General features: G+C 39.3%; 1 protein-coding gene across 4 annotated transcripts in view; it reads left to right on the forward strand.

Moving 5' to 3' along the window:
• Positions 1-17,543, forward strand: part of NYAP2 (neuronal tyrosine-phosphorylated phosphoinositide-3-kinase adaptor 2) — a 327,009-nt gene that overhangs the window by 240,285 nt on the left and 69,181 nt on the right. For 3 of the 4 annotated variants that reach the window (XM_015432881.3, XM_045367793.3, XM_015432880.3), the window contains one exon: positions 8,483-8,586. In XM_015432881.3, coding sequence (XP_015288367.3) covers positions 8,483-8,586 — 104 coding nt within the window. Of the gene's footprint in view, positions 1-8,482; positions 8,587-12,568; positions 15,503-17,543 lie in introns of those variants that run through there. The other variant, XM_045367792.3, reaches the window with a different exon arrangement.

A 17,543-nucleotide genomic window follows, 5' to 3' on the forward strand; every position in this document is an offset into this window, starting at 1 on the left:
CTATTAAGAGTAAAGACTTGCCACATCACAAGGTGGGTTATCTGCAAAATGTAACCTTGGCATTTCCTTTTTATGATTTTATTACTTAGAAGCAAAATATAATGTATTTTTAAATAGGTCAAGTGATTCTTGTCATGCATTCATTTATAACATCAGGTGACAAAATGATTTTGTTTGTTTGTATATTGTATTTTTGATGCCATAAAACAAAGTGAAATGTCTGTCTTCATGGGAATATGTATTTGATCCTTTACAACTATGATACGACTTTTTGAGTTTATATTGAAGCTGATGGATTTTCCTTACATAATGATTTTTAAAATAATTAAGGAGCATGATTGACCTGTTAAATGGAAATTATGTTGTTTTTTCATATATACTTTAATTCACTTTTAATGTGAAAAAAGTATTATTTGAAAATAAAAGCACATTTTCATATTCAGCTAAAGTGATGAATATCCCAAGGTGTTTTAGAAATTATATTTTATTATGAAAGAGGCTGTCAAATAAAAACATGTTAATGCTTCACTACACTATGTTGCCTTGGATGAAACCAGCTATGCATTGCAGTATCTTGAGCATCCCTGTGTTTTGTGTACTATGATTTATATGCTCTGTACGTAAAAGATGGAAGACAAGGAATGTAATTGGTACATTGGATCATGAGCTGCCACCACATTGCCACCTTACTTTTCTCTGGGTTTCAGGACTTCAGCAGAATTCTAGTGTTCCCAAAAAGAGATATCAATTATTCCAAAATCAATAGTTTTACTATTCAACCCTTCTGTCCTAAATAACACTAGGACCTCACTCCATGGCTACAGGATCCCAGGCATCATTCACAGCTATGCAAATCTCAGCTGTCTTCCCAGAGGAAAACTCTTTGAAAAGCTGAGGGGTGGGGATGGGGGAGGAGAGAGAGAGAGAGAGAGAGAGAGCGAGCGAGCGAGAGAGAAGCTACTCCCAAGATAGATTCTTGCATCCTGTTTTCTTTCTTTTCTCCATGGTCACAAAATGATCATGGCAGTTATCAGCTTAGTTTTATCTTTTCATCTCCATAGTCACTATGCCCAGGTCTACCACCTTTTCAGAGATCTATAAAATACTTAATATTTTTTAAAAATCATAGCACCAAAATTCCAAAACTGCCACATTCACATTGTTTAAATCAGTAAAAAAGTGTGACATAGTTCAACGTAATTGTTAAATTTAGTATTAAAGCAATTCCATTCAATTTTGAAATAATCTCTAGACTACATTGTCAAATCCTGTAAGGATTCCTGAGTGTGCACAATTACTGTTTAGAAGTCATAGACAATCATAATTAATTGGATTATTCACAGTCTAACAATTTCAAAAAAAATAAAAATTCAAATTATATTCAGGAAAAAAATTACGTTTAGTGTAGGACACAAGGGCATCTTACTATGTTCACCTTGATGTGTGATGGGAGCCTCAAACGAAGTGTTCAGAATGCTGGAAAATTTTAATACAGTCCTGGCAAAACTGCCCCTTTGGATTCAGGTGTCAGTTTATCTCAAATAGCACATGTGTTTTTTTTAAACAAAACAAAACAAAACAAAACTCTTTTCCAGAAATTACAGTTTGCAATGGGCATATGTTGGCATATTAAATAAATAAATAAATTTTTAAAAGCCACTCTGTGACTTCTATGTAACCCAAATCATTGATTAGAAACTTTCAGCATTATTAGCTACTTGGGGGAATCATTATGTCTTTGCTAGTACAGCAAAAATGTTATGTATTGAAAAAAAATGGAAAAAACATGTGTCCTCAGAATTTGACTGATTTTATTTCTTTAATGCTAGATGAAATTGTCCTTTCGTGTATGAAAATACACCAATCTTATATGGTTATGCAAATACAGTGGTTGAGAATGGTCATTTATCTTTTTTTCTGGAAACAAATAGAACTCCAATACTCACAGTAATAGCAGCAGACGCTGTGGAGATGATCCTATAACAATACTAATGACATAATACTGAACAAAAATTCAATTTTCCTTAAGGGAAAGATGACAAATGATTATCTTAAAAAAAAAGAGCAATGAAAGTTTATATCTATTAAGAATAAAAAGAAAGGCCAGGCACGATTGCTCATGCCTGTAATCCCAACACTTTGGGAGGCCAAGGTGGGCAGATCACCTGAGGTCAGGGGTTTGAGACCAGCTTGGCTAATGTGATGAAACCTTGTCTCTACTAAAAATACAGAAGATTAGCTGGCCATGGTGGCAAGCACCTGTAGTCCCAGCTTCTCTGGAGGCTGAGGCAAGAGAATTGCTTGAACCCAGAAGGCGGAGGTTGCAGTGAGCTGCGATCACATCACTGCACTCCAGCCTGGGCGGGAAACAAAACAAAACAAAACAAAAACTGTGGTCCTCCCTTCCTCTCTCCTTCTCTCCTTCCTTCCGTCCTTTCCCTTCTTTTTTCTTCCGTCTTTTTTCTTCCTTTTCCTTCCTTTCTGTTTCCCTCCTCCAGTTCCCCTCTCTCTCTCTCTCTCTCTCTCTCTCTGAATCAACCTCTTTCTCATTTTTTTCTCATTCTCTTTACACTTGATCTTCACTAAAATGCACAAGTGAGTCAACTTTTACTTCTAGGATGATACTAGAAGAGTTCTCAAAGGAAAATTTTCCTTGGACATAGGAAGAACAAGTGCCTTCTAGTTAATAATTAATCTCTCAATTGTGTGAATTTTCCTTGGGGTAGGAAAGCTCTGTCTTAGATCTCTTTGCAGGCATGTGCCCATTGTTTGTAGACCCCAAAATTCTTGGCCATTATCTGTCAAAATTCCAGATCAAAACTTATTGTTTCCAGGGTCATGGCTCCTTAGCCTCACTGTTCAAGTCTCAAAGAGCATTGCATTTCCAAAGGTAGGTGAGCCAAACATTGCACTTTGATGTTACAGGCCTAAAGGGTCTCTGAGAGGCTTGATTATAATTCGAATCTTTTCTAGAATTTTCAAGATTGTTTCAGATAATTCTTTTGGTCAAAGGTAGGTGAGCTGAACAATTGGACTTTGATGTCACAGGCCTAAAGGATCTCTGAAAGGCTTGGTTATAATTAGAATCTTTTCTAGAATTTTCATGATTGCTTCAGATAATTCTTTTGGCCAAAGAAACCTTGGTGGATGCAACCTCGTAAGGATTTGTTTCATCATCCCTGTCTCAGAAACACCATAGGAAATTCCAAATATATTTAGGTTAAGAATCATGTGAAACTGAAAGAAGAGCCAAAATAAGTGAGATAAACAAAAATCTCACCATTTAAAAAATGTTCCTGCTGGCTGGGCACAGTGGCTCATGCCTGTAATCCTAGCACTTTGGGATGCCAAGGCGGGTAGATGACCTGGGGTCGGGAGTTCCAGACCAGCCTGACCAACATGGAGAAAACCTCTCTCTACTAAAAATACAAAATTATCCAGGCGTGGTGACGCCTGCCTGTAATCCCAGCTACTCAGGAGGCTGAGACAGGAGAATCGCTTGAACCTGGGAGGCAGAGGTTGTGGTGGGCCAAGATTGTGCCTTTGCACTCCAGCCTGGGCAACAAGAGCAGAACTCCATCTCAAAAAACAAACAAACAAAAAACCAAACGTGCCATGAGATACCATTAAGCAGCAGTGTTATGGAGTGTGTGTGTGTGTGTATCTGCCTGTGTATGTGTGTGTACATTATGAATATATGGTAATGATCCTCATCTGTCGCTGCATGTGGAGTCATATTCTATGCTGGGATCGAACATTAGACCACTGGGTGACCTGACTCTAGAACTAGCCCACACAGGGTGCTTCGCTAGTAGTTTGATTTGCCATGTTCAGTGGGTGGTTAGTGGTTTATATTGCAGTGCCTAAGGAGACTTGATGAACCTAGACATGATCTGGACTGGCATGCTATGGGGGTAAAGCAAGATGTTTCCAGGTCAGGGTGAAATTGGGAGTTTGCTTGAATTTTGGTGAGGCATAGTCTGTGCATTGGAGATAATGTTGTCTACAATGGAAACAGGTTAAGTTGGTCTGACCAGAAACCCACAAAAGGGGAAATTAATCTTTAGGTACCTTAGGTGATATATAAGCCTTTTATCTGGTTAGATAATCTTTTTTCATCAGATGATAATATCTTCAACATAAACTGGAAAAAATCTCTATAGCAAATAATTCTTATTCTCATCCTTTTCTAGGGAAAAAAAATACTGAATTTTCTCATTCCATGTGACTACATGTGGTAAGCTAGTCATGGCATGTATGGAAATATTGGCTTATTATGGAAACATGTCAACCAGGGTTCTGATGGATGCTTTCCTTATTGTTTTATATAATGAAGGATGATTCCTTAAGGTATGCAAGGATTGAGGCATCCTGGGAAATGAGGTTAATTTTTAAGTTACCAGGATATTATATCTATGTCATCATATGATACACTTGTGTTTAAACAGCCTCAGAGAGAATCCAGTGGTATTTTCAAGAGTGGCTGGGCAAACATTAAACACCCGCACAAAATCAAGGGAGAATTTTCAAATGCCATACCTCCTCTGTAGGAGCCCAGAGGGTCACATCCCCTCTAACTGGAATCACTGCCTTAATAAGTAGGGGAGAGAGGCTTGAAGCTAGGTCTTGTAACATATTCTTTGTTACGTCATGACCTCCTTGCTTTGAGGAGTTGCAGTCACCTTTACTAGGTTAATCTGAGTATCTTCAGTGAAAGAATAATACATAATAATAGAATGCTTACTAGGTGGTTCCCACCAGCAAAAATGCCGAAAACCACAGCAGGCAGTGCAAATGCTACCTAAGTGATAAGGCAGTTCAGAAGAGAGAGAGAAGAAAACAAGACCACAGGATGCTTTATAATAAAAGTACACTTTGAAGCAGGTCTTAGAAAATGGTAAGATATGGTTTGATTGAAGTCCATGCTTGGCAACAACTTGAGGTGAAAGATGGAAGAATCAAAAGTGGATACCAAGAGGGTAGACCAAATTTTATATATATGTATATGTGTGTGTGTGTGTGTGTGTGTATATGTGTGTGTGTATATATATATATATATATATATATATATATATATATATATATATGGGTGTGTGTGTGTGTATATATATATATATATATAAGATTTATTTTTTTTGAGATGGAGTTTTGCTCTTGTTGCCCAGGACGGAATGCAATGGCATGGTTTTGGTTCAGTGCAACCTCCGCCTCCTGGGTTCAAGTGATTCTCCTGCCTCAGCCTCCTGAGTAGCTGGGATTACCAGCATCCACCACCACACCCAGCTAATTTTTGTATTTTTAGTAGAGACAGGGTTTCACCATGTTGGCTAGCCTTGTCTCGAACTCCTGACCTCAGGTGATCTGCCCGCCTTGGCCTCCCAAAGGGCTGGGATTACAGGTATGAGTCACTGCACCGGGCACAAATCGTATATATTTTAGGAAGCAAGAAGCAGTGGAAAATAGAGTGGACCCGATCAGGTGGAGCCAGGTCACAGAGGACCTCTGGAAATTAGGCAATTGAACGTTTTTTAACAAGATGAGCGGCCTATGGTAATCTAGGAAACACAGTCTGCATCGTGTCCAAGTCAGATTTGAGCAGAGAGATTATGGGGAGGTTTCTGAGATGAGTTGAGGTAACTACAGGAGCCATGGCAAGGAGGAAAAAAAAGCAAATTCCAACAGGATTAAATTAACAGAGAGAGGAAAAGAAAGCTCTGAACTGAAAAAGGACAAGATCTGGACCCTAAGCCTTTAGGAAAATGGAGGTGATGTTTTTACTATACATAGGAAAAGTAGAAGGAAGATCCAAGATATTGAGAAGAAGCTAGAACTTGGTTTGCATCCTGAGACAATGAAGACAGCCTAGTGACCAGGAAGCACAGGGGCTCAAAATCAAACAGGAGCATGGGAAGGGGACAGAGCTATGGAAACCTACATGTGACTCCAAGGGAAAATACTATATTTGAAACCATGAGAATGTTGATATTCTTAAGAGAGAAGGTGGAGAGGAAAAAGGCCAAGCAAGGCACAAGTTGGTAAAGCTAAAAGGACATGACACTGGGTTGAGAGTGAGGTGAAGGAATGCATATCACAGATGGAAAGGGAGTCATTTTCCAGAAAGAGAATGTGGTCGACTTGATTAAAAGTAGAAGGAGGAATAGAGGTAAGGGTCACCATGCACATACATGTGCAAGTGCGTGTGTACGTGTGTGTGTGTAGGGGATGAGAGCCAGCATTCACTAAAAGCACTTGTTATGTGTCTGGTGTTTTTCTATGAATTTTGCATGTAATTCAGTTTATCTGTTTACTTAGCACTAGTTCAACTCTTCTCCACTAACCTGGAAACCAGGACATTTCACTATTACTCTTTCCTTATAATATGCAAGCAATAAATTCTGAAATGCTTTTGACTCTGGATCAGTCAGAAAGTAAGTCTGTGGATCTAGTATCCTTCCCACTTCAGATTTTGCTGCCCATTCAGTCCTGTTGGCAGGTGTTAATTACTGCAGCTTCTTCAGGGTCTCTCCTTGCCCTGCTCCCCAGAACACAGTGGATACTCTGATAAATGATACCACGGCACTCTCTACTTCTTCCTTCTAACATATTTCCTAATTTTCAGCAAATGATTTTAGATTTAATGTCTCTCCCCTGAGAATACACAAACGTCATTAGAATATGGAGTCTCCAACTCCTGGGCTCAAGTGATCCACCCGCATCAGCCCCACAAAGTGTTGAGATTATAGACGTAAGCCATCGTGACCGGCCCATCATTTATTGTTTAATGCCTATGTTTACTGCATAGACTGTGCACTCCCTATTGCATATTGCAGATTGCACTATTGCCATAAGGTAATACTGGGATTTTGGTCACGACTCTCTGGCAAGTTCCTGGCACATAGTAGGCATAGAATATATAGATGACGAATGTTGAGTAAGTGACTAAATTCATTTTATTTGAGAAGAACTAAAACTTAAATAATGAAAACAATTGTCTAAGATCATACACCTAGCAGAGTCAGATTCAAAATTAGCTCTAAGTCCAAACCTTGTTTATTGTCTTTTATTGTTTTCCTCTAAATCAGAAGTACAGAGAAAATACTATTTGATTTGCCAAGAAAGAAAACTATTAGTTCCCTTAGGAGAATAATTTTAATAGGTGAAGCACTGTTGAATAGGTGGAAACAGGACTGAGAGAGGAAAGGTGCATATGGGTGAGAGTGTATGAGTCTGTGTGTAAGTAGGCGTAAGCTTACTCATTCTGTGTGCCTGCATGTTGTGTCTGAGAGGGGTTGGGAGTGGAGGAGTGGAAGGCAATTGATGGAAACTGAAGTTGGCAGTGAACCATTCATGCAATGCAGATATAGTCAATGCTTTTCTCTGAAGTGCGATTCATATAGAAATGGCATAAGGATAGTGCACCTCCCCAGCGTGAGCAACACATTTTCTTTTCTTCCAACAGAATTGAGCACATTCTGGTTCTCTGGCACCTGTGTCAGTTCTCAGTACCATAGTTATGTCATATCATTTAAAACGAGTTGTTCGATGAGTTTAATTTTTAGGTCAAGTTTATAAAGAAAGACTTTTTGAAAAGCACCTGTTTATTTATTAGGCAAAGACAGAACTTGGAGAACCTTAGGTTTCTAATTTGTAAGTTGAGGGTATTGAAGCTGGAATGCACTAAGCACTTAAAAACCAGCAGCTCACATTGAAGTTTGTGATAAAATACAAATGTCCATTTTTCTTTCTATGACTTCTTTTTCCTTTATCAAATATCTTCAAATATGACTTTAAATTCATCATCTCTACCTCCCATATATCCTGTAATTTCTGGATGAAGGGAACTCTTTCAGTCCTCAAATTGTAACCTCTAAAGCATCCTGTCAGTGGCCTAGGCAGCTAATTTGGGCTCCTCAAATTAGATAAGAGGTAGGAGAAAGCTTTTTAAGTTGGAAAAATAATATTATGAAAGATAGCAAAAGTCTTGGAAGACAGTTATAAAATTTAATGCAAATCAAGATAAGTTGAAGAAATGTTACATTGAAAACATGATGATAGCATTCATGGAAGGAAGGAAAGCAGAACATTTGGAGAAGGGAGATAAGACATTTTAGGACACAGAAATCCTAGGGACCAAAGCTAAAAGTGAACACTCAAAATAGTCATGATACTTGCTTGTTCCCCTAATGCGTTGTTGTTGCTCCAGGGATGACTCCACAGAAACCAACCCTAAGTGGGGTAAAATGTGCAAGGGCACAAGGCCTGTGCTTCTGAGATTTGTTCCCCAGAAGCTGATCTGGGAATAAAGCTCCTTTTAGAGTCAACTGTTATGAAAGGGTTTTATCTCCCGCTAATGATTAGCAAACATAGGAGCATTTTGTATATTCCAAGAATAACTAACAAAACAAACTGGAAGACTGAAAAGCCACTTCATTATTTCAGATGTCAGTCAGCTAATATCGTGTCTTTTCCCCCTTGTTTCCAGAGCCTAAAGTAAGCTGCAAATTAGGCCGGTCTGCGTCGACGTCAGGTGTGCCTCCTCCATCAGTCGCTCCTCTCAGGCAAACCAGTGACCTGCAACAGAGCCAGGTACCATCATCGTTAGCCAATCGTGATTGACTTCCTGTGATGCAACTTGCCAAATGCTTCCCACCTCTGTCTGTCCTGTTGCTGTAGACAACTTTCTCATTTGCTTTTGTTTTTCTATGTGTGTATGGGTTGGGGGACGCGGGGGATGAGCTCTGGCAGTCTGTTTTCATTTGAAAAAGAATGTCTTTCTTTCTTGTGATTGGTGGTGAGACTTTCTTTGCTGTTTGTTACCAAATCGTTTTTGTCTCTGGTTTCCATCATTCTGTAATATAAATGTTGTAAACTTGTACTATACGTATTGGCTTAGTGGTTATTTTTTAAATCCTTTCTCTGTTTCATGTTTTGTGTACTTTTATATTGTCTCTGAAAATTTATCAATATTTGATAAATTTATCTACTTTGTTTTATGTAGATTTCTTTTTAAATGTTTTGTCCACAACACTTGCACAGATGTTGTCAATGAATCTGTACATATTTCTTAGCTCTTATCCTATTATACTGTAATGTTTCTGGTGGTTTTATTTTTATTTAGCTTGGAGCATGACTGTAAGACACTGTTGAATATTGATGTCCTTATGAATATTCATACCCCGATGCATTTGGATTGAGTATGGCAGCTAGTCTTTCTTCTTTCTTAGTCTATAGAGACAAATTGACTGGTCAGATAATCTAGATATTTAACAAAAACTACAGATTATTAATAAGGCAACCTTTAAATAAATGACTTTTCTCTCTTATCCCGACAATATCAGAAATGTTCTCAGAAAGGGAATGTAAGTGCTCATGCATGGTAAATGAGATCTCAATTATCACTTGGAGAAATGAGACAAGAAATAAAGGCATACACTGAAATATCATTTAATACCTTACAGTATAATATATTGCTGTGATGTTTGTTTGGGTACGTGGTTGTGGATGCGGAATTAGTATGGGGAAAAAATCACTACACATAAATGTCCTATCTTTAGCTCACCCAATAGGAATTCAATACATTGACTTAATTTGTGAGGTTTAATTGTTGTTACTGTTAAGTATTATGGGTGTTAAGTAGGGTGGTGTCATTCTGGAGTGGTTTCTCTCTGCTTCCTAGCTTTAATCTTTGCATTCATGAAACTCCTCTGAAATAGTAACTTATAAAACACTGATGATACCTCCAAGGGAACTGCCCATTACTGCTGAGCAAATTATATATTCATCTATTATTTTAAATGTCAGGCTATTTTAAAAACATAACTAAGTAGAATAATTGCATTTTTCTCTAATGAGAGACATTGTGCCTCTTTGTATTTTTGTCTGCCTTAAATATGCAAAAGAGTTGATTTATAAATATATGAGGTATCTGCAAATACAAGAAATGAGATGCTTCTCTCAAGGGTATCTCAAGTACCATTTAGAATTTCTTGTGTCTTAATTTAAAATGTAAATGCCTTTATATAAATGTTAAATGCCTTTATAACTAAATGTACCAACTCAAACACTTTTTGGATATAAAAGAAGTAGAAACAGTAAGACACTGAATAAAATAAATAAGCTAAACTGCCAACTTAGCTGATTAAAGCTGTTCCAAAAATATTGTACTTACCAACATTTAAAGCTTAAAATCATTGGGTACTGAAAGAAGATAAGTTTAGCTAATTGGCAGAGGATTGCACTAATACAATCAGGTTTTCGAGTTTATGACCCTTGCTAGTATATTATCTTCAATATCTCAGAGAGGTTTTGTATTATTTGTTTTGTTTTGCTTTTCTCCTAATTGTCTTTATAGCTGTTTCACCCTAAGCCCCTTCAAACTCTCAGTGAAAGCAGGTTCCTGGGATAGACTTCCAGAATAGAAACAAGGTATACCCTTTGTGCCTCTGCATTATCAACTCTTTGCTCACCTGATGGGAAGTTCTTCATTTTTCAAAATGTAGCAAGGGAGAAAGTCCAAGATGCCTTTATATGCTGTTGTTTCCTTACCTGCTGATAGAGATTCTGACACACAGTCAAATCATACATGGGCTATCAGAACTATAAATTAGAAGGCTGGCTTCTGGGTTTCTCCTCTGTGGCTTATGGCCAGTTGTAGTATACATGCATTCCTATACTCTAGAGATGAAGTGGTAAGCAGAGCTCATGTGAACATTGCTCTGAGCTCCTCTGACTTAGCATTCAACTTAGGTCAACAAATACTTATTGGCCAGGCACGGTGGCTCATGCCTATAATCCCAGCACTTTGGGAAGCAGAGGTGGGCGGATCACAAGGTCAGGAGATCGAGACCATCCTGGCTAACATGGTGAAACCCCATCTCTACTAAAAATACAAAAAATTAGCCGGGCATGGTGGCGGGTGCCTGTAGTCCCAGCTACTCAGGAGGCTCAGGCAGGAGAATGTGGTGAACCTGGGAGGCAGAGCTTGCAGTTAGCTGAGATCATGCCACTGCACTCCAGCCTGGGCGACAGAGCAAGACTCCATCTCAAAAAAAAAAAAAAAAAAATTAAAAATTAAAAGTCCTTTTCTCACCTAATTCCCATGCCCTCAACCATAGTCTTGACTAAGATATCTCTTTTAATTACAACCAGGATGGCACTGCCCTGTGCTCAGGCATGTAAGACAATGGTGAAAAAACATGTAAAACTGTTGAATCTAACAGTGACTACTCATACCTAAACAAGGATAGGGAACACCTAGCATTATCAAACAAACAATCCCTCTGGTCACTTTTTAAGCAGTTTTTACAACACCAAGACTCCTGGTAGTTATTAAAACCCAGAATTCTTAATAGGAGATTAGTAGACTTCTTACTAGGAAAATCACTGGAATCCACATGATCTATGAAAACAAACAAAAGGCCAGGTGCGGTGGCTCACACCTGTAATCCCAACACTTTGGGAGGCCGAGGCAGGTGGATCACCTGACGTTAGGAGTTTGAGACCAGTCTGGCCAATATGGTGAAACCCCATCTCTACTAAAAATACAAAAAATTAGTTGGACGTGGTGGCGCACACCTGTAATCGCAGCTACTTGGGAGGCTGAGGCAGGAGGATGGCTTGAACCTGGGAGGCAGAGGTTGCAGTGAGCTGAGATTGTGCCACTGCATTCCAGCCTGGGCAACAGAGTGAGACTCCATCTCAAAAAAATAAAATAAAAAATAAATAAAACAAACAAAATCAGTCACTCACCTCTAAATAATTCTAGTGATGCTTGTCTATGGAGGAATCTGACCTTACGAAGGCTGTGACATTCCAGCCACATTATGGGGCATTACCCTCCATACAGAAAGATCTGTGTTACTTCTCAGATTGTTGTTCTCATCCCATCTCTATTCAGTTTTCTTGGTCCTCGTTTGTCACTCACCGTTTTCATGTCATGGTTGGAGCTGTCTAAGAATTGTTGCAAGTGGAGTTAGGTAGAAGGGCTTGACATTACTCCAGCAGAGATTCACAGAGGTGACCAAAGTGACTGGTCCCCATTCTCCATGGACCTGGGGCCAATAGTGACAGCCCACCACCAGAGTTTGTGTATAAACAAAGGGGAAGGTATGTTTGCTTGCCTTTGCAATTAGTTTTAGCTTCAGGTAACTACAGCGGACACAAGATCTGTAGAAATGTATCATTGTATCTGACTGGAACTTCAAAATATGTAAGAGAAAATGGGAAACTCTGGAAAAAAGTGTGAGTTCTAAAGCATTTAGAGTTTGCCCGGAAAGACATATTATTCTCTGACACTCAGAGAGATAAAAATAAGGTTTTATTCTTTCTTAATTTGCTCCTGAGTAAATAGACTAGACGTGGGGCAATGAGGCACATTTTCTTGGAACTTCCTTATAATGCAGGCATGTTTCTGCGTTTACCGTCATAGAAATCTTTGGAAATCATACTGAATTTTTGTGCCTACCATTAGAAAGTTAATTTATTTTCTTAGTGAATAAAGTCAAACTGCACAGGAGTCATGTATTAAACTTGGAGCACGTTACTTTCTCTTTTGTGTCCTCTGTAATAGAGTAGAAAGCCGTGTACTCGGAAGAAAGAGATGTGAACGCTCTTAGACACAGCAGATGATGATGATGTTCATGTGATTCCTCCATCTCTGGCTGATCTCAGCCTCCTTCTTCAGTGGCCCCATTGGAGACAGTGCCATCTATACTCTTGCTGCACAGGGGATGCTATAGCAGCTGATGTACAGGCCATATCAAACCATGCTTTCCTGCAAGAATGGAGCAGCTAAGATGTGTCTCCAAACAGAACTGCAGCTCTCCTTGGAAAAATGTTCCCAAGACATGTTTGAATTCGTTTTTCTAGGAAGGAAGGATGTGGGAGCCACAGCCTCCACTAACACGCACACACACACACACATACATACATACACACAAACACAATCACACTCACATTCACTCACACACACATATTTTTTTTACTAGCAGATTCTCATGTCAAGGAATTACAAAGCTAAGAGTGACCCAAGTGTCGAACTGAAACCTCAACTTCTTCAGAGGCTTGTCACTCTAAACTGAATTATCTCTGATCATCCTTGATTTGGAGGAGGGAGGTAAGAAAAGGTCACGTGTAATTTCCTCTGGACACACATTCCAAAGTTTGACAGACCAAATCTCTTTAGAAACCTACACAGAGTGCTTAGAAACCACGTAGGGCTTTGCCTCTGAAGCCATGATCTCTGTGGGTCCTGTGTGTGATGATACCTGTGTCCTCACCACCCAGGACAAAACTTGCCCAACCCAGTCCCTTCTGTATACTTAATAGCTGTTATCCAGGCGAGTAAGCACCGTTCCTTTCAACTTGCCCCTTCAGGATTACTTAGCAAATGCTTACTCCTTTTCATAGCAGCCCCCTGGCCTCTCACCAAGCTCCTAACATCCCCTTTGCTTGACGACCTTGCTGGAGAATGAGAGCCTGCCAGGGCTGCCTCTGGAGCAGAGGCGGGTTCTCTCTTTCCATGGGCTCTCCAGGTGTGTCATTACACCAGCATTGGCCGGCATTCCTGGATAATGGAACATGTCAGGGGGTCCACAGCTTGATGCATATCTAGAGTGTGTTTCTGAACATGCTCAGATGCCAGAATTGTTTTCTACAGACTTGAAAAAAGAAGATAGACAACCCAAAGATAGGGATGTGGGGTTAGTACATGTGAAGACTAGGGTGAAGGACTTAGGTGAATTTCTTTGCTAGGACTGTGCTTAGTTCAGAGGTCTTCCGCCAATGCCCAGCACAAAGTGGGGCCCTCAGTCATCATTTGTTGACTTACTCAGCATCTCTCTCTATAAACATCTTCCTGTATATATGCTTCAAAATTTTTTTTCTCAGTCTGATTTTGTTCCTGTTCTTCAGTCCTTAATATTTCCAAAGCAGGGTCTGTGAGTTCTGAGCTTTCATTGAACTTTCCAGATAGGACATTTGCACATGAAGCATGCCTAGGAGCCTGGAGAGTGTGAGAAAGGCTAACAATAAGGGGAGGCAGGAGAGTAAGGCCTAGAGTGTGAAATCAGAAATCTAATTCTTTTTTTTTTTTTTCGGAGATGGAGTTTCACTCTTGTTGCCTAGGCTGGCATGTAATGGTGCGATCTCAGCTCATTGCAACCTCTGCCTCCAGGTTCGAACGATTCTCCTGCTTCAGCCTCCTGAGTAGCTGAGATTACAGGTGTCTGCCACCACACCTGGCTAATATTTTTTGTATTTTTAGTAGAGACGGGGTTTCACCATGTTGGCCAGGCTGGTCTCAAATTTCTGACCTCATGATCTACCTGCCTCAGCGTCCCAAAGTGCTGGGATTACAGGCGTGAGCCACTGCGCCCAGCCAGAAATCTAATTTCATCTCCTGGGTGCCCACCCCAACTCTAAATAATGTAATCTTAAAGGTTGCAAAGCTGCATCCTCATTTAATTTTTGCCTTCAATAGGATCAAGCAGAAAAACAAAAACAAGTCCTAAGGGCAATATGGGAAACCTCTTTCAATTTTGCTGTGAACCTAAAACTACTCAAAAAAAAAAAAAAAAAAAAAAAAAAAGGAAAAGAAAAGTAAAAACAAAATCCAAAACACCGTAAAATGTAAGAGTAGAAAAACTTCAAAAATATTTTCTCTTTAGAATTCTCAGGCTACTATGAGCACGGAGATGACTTGTTTTGCCAAAGTCATGCATGCTTTAATTTAGCCCTTTGTCCTATAGACCAAAGACATTTTATCTGATCAGTTGGATACAATTTCAAGTCTTTCCTTCTTTGAGACTAACGTTCTACAGTGGACAGGAGTAAGCAGTGCTGGGAACGAGAGAGCCACAGAATATGTAATGGGAGAGCATGTGCCACCCTGACTCTGTGTGACCAAAGGCCCCTTCTCTATCATCTGTTGCTCAAGTGTTGGACAAATGTGTTTTCTTTCTGTTTGTTTTTTTTTTTTCTGAGATTCTGTGATATTCCAGATTCTCCTATCAGACCTGAACTGGGAACATGTTTTCCATGCCATTTGTACATTTATACAGCTGATTTGATTCTATGCTCATGATTACATCACATGATGGAAATGGAAGAAAAGCAGAAACAACACACAGAACAGAACCAGCAAAATCTGAACTCATTAATACACAGCTTCTCACCACCACACGGCTTCTATCAGGCTGTGTGATACATCTTAAAATTGGCTCTTATTATTCGCTTCCTTCTGCATACATGTCAATCTTACGTATATTTCCAAACATGAAAAACCCTAAGGGGAGGACTTGGAACACCCTCACCAAGTTCACAGTACAACATCAGAATCATGTTTGAGAAGCGTTCCTCTGTACTAACTTTAAATTGTGAAATAAAGTGCTATGTTAACAAAGATTATGTTACAAAGAAATTATGCTTATTTGTTATAAAAATGATATTTACCAAAGAATTTGGATCTAGCCCTGTGAAATGTGGAATAAATTCATATTACAAATAAGAACGTCAGTGGCTAAGTTGATCTGTTACCAAGTATTATAGCATAGTTGCATTAAAACAATGCAAGTGCAAAAAATATATAAAAAGCATTATCGTATGTGTGCTTTCTACAGTCCTGCCAGATTGTTTTATAAAAATGTTAGGTTTAGTTCTTTGTGGCGCTCTCTATAAACTTTAATTAATGTCATATCTAAGGCAGAAAATAAAATTTGTTATTACTTTTAAATGGCAGCTGATTCAAGGAATATGTAAAATGAAATGTTGGAATTATTTCCTTTCTACCTTAATACAAAGAATTCAGAGGGTGGTAACTCTTTACAACTGAGCCGCAGTATGGGCTAAGTAACTTACATATTATTTAGCCATTACATGCTTATTCACTTTTACATACTTTATGCAGCAGAATATTTGGGGGTCACTTTTTAAAGTCCGGAAGTTCCATGATCAGTCTCTCAGTAACTCCATTATAGAGTGGAATAAAACAAAACAAGCTCATGCCTGCCACCAACAACCTTGTCATTTATTCTGTCAGAGCAAGGAGGATATAATAAGCAAGAAGATGTTCTCAAAAAAGTCTTGAGCCAATTGACAAATAAGGGGGGGGGGGATTGGGCCCAGTGGACTCTGAGGGTGCCTGTTATCTGACTCTGCTGTCCCTGGTACCTGTGCGTGTCCCTCTCTTCAGCATCCAAGGTCAGAGTTATCAACTAAACCACCAAAGCTACAGGTGTGAAGTAGCAGAAGTACGTACTCCAGCATCCTTTACCGTCTGGGAGGGACAAAATGTTATTCAAGGTTCTTAGGTGAAGTTTGCATAATGAACATTATGTGCCATTTATTGTCACCTCTGATGTGCTTACCATGTGCCAGGACTGGGCTCAGAGCACGCCTGCATTATTGGACGTGTGTTCCCTACAGTCCTCATTGATGGGTACTATTATTATCCCACATCACAATCAAAGATACCAAAGTGAGTGAGGTTACATACCTCATCCAAGGTTTTGTAGTTATTAAATGTCAAAGGCTATGCTATTAACCACTCAAAAACCTGAGATTTACCACTGAAAAACCTAAGACAGACAAGAACCTGAGACTTACAGGAAGTAAAGATTTATTAGAATGCTAGCTCTACCGGTTAGTGGCTGTGAGACCTGGAATATGTTAAACCTTTCTGAGTCTGGGGTTGTTGTTGAGGATTAACGTGATAACATAGGTGTGTAAAGTCCTGGATAGACATTACCCATTGGAAAAATACTAATTCTTTCTCCTTTTCCTAACAGCTTTTCCTCTTTCCAAAAGATTCAACTTTTCTGCTTGCTGGAAAATTCTAAAGAGGAAAGTAGTTCAGTCGGTGGTATTCCAAAGGCAATAGTCACTGAAGGAATGCTTAGCCCACCCCACTATCACCCACCTGGTATAGAACTGCTAGTGCATGGTGATAAGAAAAAGCAGACAGATTTCTAGTTGGTTCTATCACTGGTTTTAAGTTCTCCATAGACCCTGCGTCTCATTATTGCCTGCACCTGAGGCAAATTGATTCCCCCCACGTTATTCTTGGTACCCCACTCGAGCCGATTATATTCATTACTCCTTCTTTCATAATTACAAAATTAGATACTCAGTTATTTACCATGTAATAGGGAGTTTAGGTCTGGCATTTCTTCTTACCTTGTAGGTCTCATATATGGGTTGGAGGCAAAGTAAGTAGAAATTGGCTACAGGTAGCATTTAAGAACTGTCAGCTCTCCTGCCCCCAATACTACTTACTCACCTCTTCAAATTAAGGTATGAGTAAATACAATGAAAACATTAAGTCTATAGAGGAAGTTATTATCTTCTAGGGTCTGGACAGCAGGTATTAGAGAGACAGGACACTTTTTTTTTTTGCCAACCTCAGCATTTACTTAAATATTCCCCATACCAGTTTTAAATGCCTCTTTTTTTAATGCCTGCAAGCATTCACATTATAAAATATATCGATTTAACTATTAAAACGAATGTCTGGCTTCAGACGGGGCGGGCCAACCCAGCCTGTGGAA

This window comes from Macaca fascicularis, chromosome 12 (assembly GCF_037993035.2).
Source record: "Macaca fascicularis isolate 582-1 chromosome 12, T2T-MFA8v1.1".
Classification (NCBI taxonomy): Eukaryota; Metazoa; Chordata; class Mammalia; order Primates; family Cercopithecidae; genus Macaca; species Macaca fascicularis.